Source organism: Odocoileus virginianus, chromosome 26, assembly GCF_023699985.2.
Source record: "Odocoileus virginianus isolate 20LAN1187 ecotype Illinois chromosome 26, Ovbor_1.2, whole genome shotgun sequence".
NCBI classification, from domain to species: domain Eukaryota; kingdom Metazoa; phylum Chordata; class Mammalia; order Artiodactyla; family Cervidae; genus Odocoileus; species Odocoileus virginianus.
The window spans coordinates 40,447,945-40,455,860 of record NC_069699.1 but is presented as its reverse complement, the minus strand read 5'-3'; the positions used below and the strand labels follow the sequence as shown (position 1 = coordinate 40,455,860).

Below are 7,916 nucleotides of genomic sequence, written 5' to 3'. Positions count from 1 at the left end.
TCGGCGCCCGGCGAGGGCGGCGGAGCCAGCGAGAGAGGGCGGGTCGGGGTCAGCTGCTGCAGGCGGGCGGGTGTGGGGAGCTGTGGGCGGCCGCCTCGTCTGTTGCCACCGCCCTCCGTTTGCCACGATGCCGGGGATCGACAAGCTGCCCATCGAAGAGACTCTGGAGGACAGCCCACAGGTTAGGCGGCGGGAGGCGAGGGAAGGAGCGGGGCTGGCCGACTCCAGGCCTGGCGCAGCCGCGGCCGCAGGTGCCCACCCTGGCCCAGGTGGGCGCCGCCCCCCAGTATCCCTGCCAGTCGCGGGCGGAGCCCGGAGCTGCCGAGGCCGGGCCGCCCTCCCGAGGCCCGCGTGGGCCTGCGTCGCTGGGCCGAGAGCCGCGCTCGGGGTCTGGGAGTCGGCGGGCGGCGAGCGAACCGCCGCCGCCGTGGCTGGTGGGCCCGGCGGTCGCTACCCGCGCGGGGCTCCCTTGTATTTGACAAAAGGTGCTTTTTAATTGCTGTGATGTGAGGTGATAAATCCAGATCCTGGGATTTTCTTTTCGAAAACCTCTTTGGAGGAAATGCAGGAGGAGAAAAGACCCTGTAGACTCAATGATTTCTGATCAGGCTAGGAAAGGACATGGACAAGTTTGGGGCGGGGGGGAAATACTGAAAGTCTGTTGATTAGCTCGTGCGGAAAGCCCTTGGCGAAGCCCGTCACAGATCCTAGAGCCTCCGGGCCGAGTGTCGTGACCCTGAGTGCAACCGCTGTCACTCGGGCCGTGCACGCCGAGAAGTGGACGGCGCCTTTGCTGCGCCCGGGTTGCAGACTTGGCTCTAGTAAACTCATCAAAATAAAAGCCCCGTGATTTGTGCATTGGGGATGATGCTGGGGTGGTTGCTGTAGCTTAAGATAGTCTCTTCCTTAAGACAGGAAGACGTAACAGGGACTTATGTTTTCAGTACTGAAGAATGAAATCAGCTATGTTTAAAAAAAAAAAAAATGCTGGTGGGGGCTGGAACTTGGGCTGAGAAACTTCATTCCTAGGCCTGTCTTCTTACACAATAAGGGATTTGAGACAATGTTGCTGTTGGGCTACCACTTAGAATGAAGATAGTTTTCTGAAATGTTCATTTAGAACTACAGTTGCACATATTTCATGTGTCTTGATGGTTTAATATGACTCCATAAGAACAGGAGGGAGAGGCTAGACCCCACTTTCCTGTATGTCTTGTTTGCCATGGATATGGTGCCAGTTTTGACTGCCAAGTTGGAGTTGGGCTCTGATTGTAGAATTGATTGTTTTTTTTTTTTTTTTCCACGCTGAAAGTTATCTTCACAGGCCTGATCCCTGCTGGTAATGTACTCTTATCAGCCTATACTGACACAAAGACAGACCGACTTCTTGGCTTGTTTTGACTGCCAGAATAATAGCCAGTTCACATATTTAATGACTTCTGTAGTATAAAGTTATAAGCTACATTTGTTTCAGATGTTTAGCAAAAATTTTCTGGGATGTATTGGTCAGGTACACTTTGTCATTTTATTTTTTTATAAGACTCAACAGGCTGCCTTACCTTTCTTCTCTTACCTGGCCTGGCTTTTATAGCTGCTGATAAAGACTGCTCAGAATGGGTTACACAGTGCCCTTAGCCATGACTTACAAGGAGGGTATTAACTTATCTAATTTCTTGAGTTTTTCACACAGTAAGTTTACAACTTGAGCATTAGTTTTGTTTTGTTTTGTTTTTTTCTGTTTTTTTACAAGCATGTGCCATATTAGTATTCATTTTTAATGAAATAGCCACATTGATAGTCTTTCAATTTCTAGAAGTAATAAATCTGAACTAGTTAATATTTATGTGGGAAAGTTAATTGGGACAACTGGGATTTAGAAAGGGAAGACATTGGGAAGCGATTCTAGGGGAAAACTTGTGGCAAGAATGAAAGCCCTGGATTTGGGATTTAGGATATAAGGGTTTTAATCTTTACTGCCAGTTGGTACCTTCTACTTTATGGCAAGTCACTTAACTCTCTAAATTTCACCTGTTATAGACAGTGAAACTTTTAATCTTTGTACTTGATTATAAAAATAATAGTTGTTTGCTTCAGAAAAATTAAAGTTACGGAAAGCACAGAGTTACCTCTCTAGTATTTGGCAGCAAACTTGGTTAATAGTTCGCTTTCTTTTTTGTAGGTTTTTTCTTTCTCTTACACCTTTTAATGTGATTGAGATTATATTGTGCATAATGATTTATATTTGGCTTTAACTACACATCATAACTTAAGTATCTTCACACATTATTACATACATGCATACACACATTATTACGTACATACATAATAAACAACTCAAAGGTTGCGTGTTTCCTTGACTGACTTAATATGGTTGTCCTGTTGTTGGACTTTTGTAGTTTTATATAGAGAGCTGAGATTAATGCTTTGGGACGTAAATTTTTGTTCTTATCTGGACTGTTTATCTAACATCAGTTCAGTTCAGTCCCTCAGTCATGTCCAACTCTTTGCAATCCCAGGGACTACAGCATACCAGGCCTCCCTGCCCATCGCCAACTCCTGGAGTTTACTCAAACTCATGTCTGTTGAGTCAGTGATGCCATCCAACCATCTCATCTTCTGACGTCCCCTTCTCCTCCCGCCTTCAATCTTTCTTAGCATCAGGGTCTTTTCAAGTGAGTCAGCTCGTCGCATCAGGTGGCCAAAATATTGGAGTTTCCAGCTTCAACATCAGTTCTTCCAGTGAACACCCAGGACTGATCTCCTTTAGGATGGACTGGCTGGATCTCCTTGAAGTCCAAGGGACTCTCAAGAGTCTTCTCCAACACCACAGTTCAAAAGCATCAATTCTTCGGTGCTCAGCTTTCTTTATAGTTCAACTCTCACATCCATACATGACCACTGGAGAAACCATAGCCTTGGCTAGACAAACCTTTGTTGGCAAAGTAATGTCTCTGCTTTTTAATATACTGTCTAGGTTGGTCATAACTTTCCTTCCAAGGAGTAAGCGTCTTTTACTTTCATGGCAGCAGTCACCATCTGCAGTGATTTTGGAGCCCCAAAAAAGAAAGTTTTCCACTGTTTCCCCATCTCTTTGCCATGAAATGATGGGACCGGATGCCATGATCTTAGTTTTCTGAATGTTGAGCTGTAAGCCAACCTTTTCACTCTCTTCTTTCACTTTCATCAAGAGGCTCTTTAGTTCTTCACTTTCTGCCATAAGGGTGGTGTCATCTGCATATCTGAGGTTATGGATATTTCTCCCAGCAATCTTGATTCCAGCTTGTGCTTAATCTAGCCCAGTGTTTCTCATGATATACTCTGCATATAAGTTAAATAAGTAGGGTGACAATATACAGCCTTGATGTACTCCTTTCCCAGTTTGGAACCAGTGTTGTTCCATGTCCAGTTCTAAGTTGCTTCCTGACCTATATACAGGTTTCTCAAGAGGCAGGTCAAGTGTTCTGGTATTCCCATCTCTTAAAGAACTTTCCACAGTTTATTGTGATCCACACAGTCAGAGGCTTTGGCATAGTCAATAAAGCAGAAATAGATGTTTTTCTGGAACTCTCTTGCTTTTTTGATGATCCAGCAGATGTTGGCAATTTGATCTCTAGTTCCTCTGCCTTTTCTAAAACCAGCTTGAACATCTGGAAGTTCACGGTTCACATACTGTTGAAGCCTGGCTTGGAGAATTTTGAGCATTACTTTTCGTAGCGTGTGAGATGAGTGCAATTGTGCAGTAGTTTGAGCATTCTTTGGCATTGCCTTTCTTTGGTACTGGAATGAAAACTGACCTTTTCCAATCCTGTGGCCACTGCTGAGTTTTCCAAATTTGCTGGCATAAAGAGTGCAGCACTTTAGCAGCAGCATCTTTTAGGATTTGAAATAGCTCAGCTGGAATTCCATGATCTCCGTTCATAATGATGCTACCTAAGGCCCACTTGACTTCACATTCCAGGATGTCTGGCTCTAGGTAAGTGATCAAACCATCAAGATTATCTGGGATGTGAAGATCTTTTTTGTACAGTTCTGTGTATTCTTGCTACCACTTCTTAATATCTTCTGCTTCTGTTAGGTCCATCGCATTTCTGTCCTTTATTGAGCCCATCTTTGCATGAAATGTTCTCTTGGTATCTCTAATTTTCTTGAAGAATACTTTAGTCTTTCCCATTCTGTTGTTTTCCTCTAATTCTTTGCATTGGTCACTGAGGAAGGCCTTCTTATCTCTCCTTGCTATTCTTTGGAACTCTGCATTCACATGGGTGTATCTTTCCTTTTCTCCCTTGCTTTTCACTTCTCTTCTTTTCACAGCTATTTGTAAGGCCTCCTCAGACAGCCATTTTGCTTTTTTGCATTTCTTTTTCTTGGGGGTGGTGTTGATCCCTGTCTCCTGTACAATGTCATTGTACAGGATTTATCTAGCATATAGTCTGAGAAGTTGATAACAGAAAGGAGGAAAACTTTTAAAGCTCTTGATATAGATGTATTTATTAGATTACTTAATCCTAATCAAACGTGGCCTGCCAACTGCTATATAAAATAGAACTTGGAAGTTGTGAAAGACTACCCTGAATTACAGTTATTTTTAGTTTTGTTGTGTGCACCAAGTTGGTTTAGTCATCTCCAACTCTTTGCGACCCTGTGAACTGTAGCCTGCCAGGCTTCTCTGTGCTTGGATTCTCCAGGCAAGAATTCTAGAGTGGGCTGCCACCTTGGGGTTCTTCCCAACCCAGGGATCAAACCTTGGTCTCTTATGTCTCTTGCATTGGCAGGCGGGTTCTTTACCACTAGCGCCACCTGGGAAGCCCCTCTTTTTAGTTTTACTTTACAGTAACTAAGTATTAAAACAGAGGTATGTTTACAAGTCCAAATCCAGATAATTGAACAAAAACATTTTTAGGTTTATCTTGCTCAAACTGTACCATTCAGCAAGATATCATTTGTTGAAGTAGGAAATCTGAAGCCTATACTAGATAGCTTATCCATGTTTATATATTGTTTTTACGTCAGAAACTTTCTGTTTAGTAAGAACAGAAGTGAAGTGAAGTGAAGTCGCTCAGTCGTGTCTGACTCTTTGTGACCTCGTGGACTGTAGCCTACCAGGCTTCTCTGTCCATGGGATTTTCCGGGCAAGAATACTGGAGTGGGTTGCCGTTTCCTTCTCCAGGCGATCTTCCCCACCCAGGGATCGAACCCAGGTCTCTCACATTCTAGACAGACACTTTACCACCTGAGCCACCAGGGAAGTCTCAGTAAGAACAGAGATGATCTTTAAAAAATAGTTGATTTTATGTGTAGATAAATATCAATGATTCAGCCAAGCTATAACTGGGAAGACAAACTCCAGTCTCAAATGGAGGCTTTTCTCTTTGGCATAATGTGAAATACTCATAAAATATGAGGCGTACTTTTTAAAATTCACATTTTTATATCTCTTATATTGAGATGCCTCTTATACTTGATGTTGTTTTACTTGTAATTGCCTGCAAATGTAGACACTTGGTTATTTCTCCTAGTCACATGGCTGACCAAGTGCAACTTTTCAGTGTTGAGCCAACAAATCAATTTAACAACCACTTGAAGGATTATCAGTCTTGTTTTTTGTCTGAAAATATTTCTTTGACAGCTGGTAAAATGAAGCAAGTGTTGTCATCAAAACTTGCTGACTGGATATCAATTGTTTGGAAGAAAACACTGAAGATAAAAGTGGAGCGCTTCTAAGAAATATTTGTCACCTGCTTCTGGCACAGAATAATACTGGATGTGAAAACATGGCTAGTGATGACTTTTTTTTTAGTGATGACTCTTATGTCAAAAAAATACAAGAGTTGAAATTACAGGGACTTCCCTGGTGGTCCAGTGGTTAAGACTCTGTACTTCCAATGCAGGGAGCACAGGTTCAGTTCCTGGTCAGGAAAAGAAACATGCAAATGGTGCAGCCAAAAAAAATAAATAAAGTTGAAATTTTAGAGTTGTATTAATTTAGGCAACTTGTGTTTTCTTTTTTTGTGTTTATGTGAGAGTTATATATAAAATTCTGCCAAAGATATGTTCCCATGAATATAAAGTAAAAACTTCAAAACATAAGGAAATCTGAATTCATAGCTTAATTGCCAGCATTATTTTGTTTGTTGTAAGTGCATCTCAGTTGCTCAATCATGTCCACCCCATGGACTGTGGCCCACCAGGCTCCTCTGTCCATGGTGTTCTCCAGGCAAGAATACTGGAGTGAGTTGCCATTTCCTACTTCAGGGGATCTTCCCAACCTAGGGATCGAACCTGGGTCTCCTGCATTGCAGGCAGATACTTTACTGTCTGAGCCACCATGAAACTGGTGCAGCTCATAGTGGATGTCATCATAGATTCTATGAAATGGTACCATATTGATTGCATTTGTGTAAGCTACTAACTTTAAACAGTCATTATACAATTTTCAACTTGATATTATGAACTTAAAAACACAGGGAAGCTGTTTCAACCCTGTTTGAGGCTAAGAACATCTTTTTAAGTTTACTACATGTTTTTGCATAATGTTTTATTCCTTGAATTAGAATGATCATTTTTTGAAGATAAAAAGAAAAACCTAAGTGGCAGATTTTTCTTAGGAATGGAATTACCTAAACAAGATTTCATGACGTTTTCTTTTTTACATCTTACAGTAGCACTTGGGGAATGGGAGTAGGGCACTAGAGCTAAAAAGGAAAAAAAAAAATTCTGTCAGATTTAAATCTCTGAAGCATACTTTGGTTTCTTTTCAGATCGTATAAATTTTTTTTCATTTTTAAATCTCTGGGGCATTGGGAAGTACAGGACTGAGATAAACTGGATTCATATACTGGCATGATTTTGTGCTGCTTTTTTTTTTTTTTTCTTTAATCATAGTGACTTAGCTGCTGCTTCTGAAAATAGGAAGCTAAGAAAGAAGTTGATTTTTAAAAACCAATTTCTAAGGCTAAGGTGTAAATTAACTAATTGTACAATAAAAGTAGACCCTGATGCTGGGAAAGATTGAAGGCAGGAGGAGAAGGGGATGACAGAGGATCAGATGGTTGGATGGTATCACCAACTCCATGGACATGAGTTTGGGCAAGTTCTGGAAGTTGGTGATGGACAGGAAAGCCTGGTGTGCTGCAGTTCGTGGGGTCGCAAGGAGTTGAACATGACTGAGCGACTGAACTGACTGACAATAAAAGTACAAAGCTGCTTTTTAGATTTTAAGCTGTAATTATCTCAATAATTGTTGAAATTTAATTCTTTGCCTGCCTATAGGATATAAAAAGGTGATCATAGTTTGCCTTAATATGCTGTTTCCTTATATCTAACAGTCTTAACATTTACTGACTGACAAGTTTTTACTCTGAAAGTACAGGTAATTTTTACATGCCCATGCTCATTGTGCAAAAAAAAAAAAAAAAAAAAAAAGCCTAACACTATAGAAATGTATAAAGAAGAAGAAAAAATAACCTCAAAGTCTGCACTCAGAAAAAATCTTGTTAGCATTTTATAGGCCATGTTGGGGATGAAAAGGGGCATTGTGGTGTGATTTTGGATTGCAGTGGGGAGGGGGTTTGCTATCAATACAACTAGAAGAGACTGGAAAAATAGAAATAATCATACTAAATTATCCTGAGAAAAGATATTTAAAATATTTATACATGCAGTACTGTTAATTTAGTCTTATCTAAGTCTGTAGATTTAGTCTTAGTTTAATTGCAAACTTTCTAATTCATAAAAATATACCTTTGTGGTTCTTTCTAAGGTTTTGTGACATAGTTGGAAAATCTCTCTGTTTTAATGAAGTGAAATTGAGAATAAAGAACTCCGACATCTTGGCATTTCTATCAAAAGAGAGAAAATAGATTAAAACTGAGAACTGTTAAAAGTTCTAGTATCCTATGATTTTTTCCTTCCTTTAG

At 40.9% G+C, this 7,916-nt stretch overlaps 1 protein-coding gene across 2 annotated transcripts in view; it reads left to right on the top strand.

Moving 5' to 3' along the window:
* The first annotated feature begins 10 nt into the window (after window positions 1-10).
* Window positions 11-7,916, top strand: part of APPL1 (adaptor protein, phosphotyrosine interacting with PH domain and leucine zipper 1) — a 32,691-nt gene continuing 24,785 nt past the window's right edge. Inside the window, exon 1 of one of the 2 annotated variants that reach the window (XM_020889767.2) lies at window positions 11-181. In XM_020889767.2, coding sequence (XP_020745426.1) covers window positions 128-181 — 54 coding nt within the window. In that variant the 5' untranslated portion in view covers window positions 11-127. The remainder of the gene's footprint in view (window positions 182-7,916) is intronic. The other variant, XM_020889748.2, reaches the window with a different exon arrangement.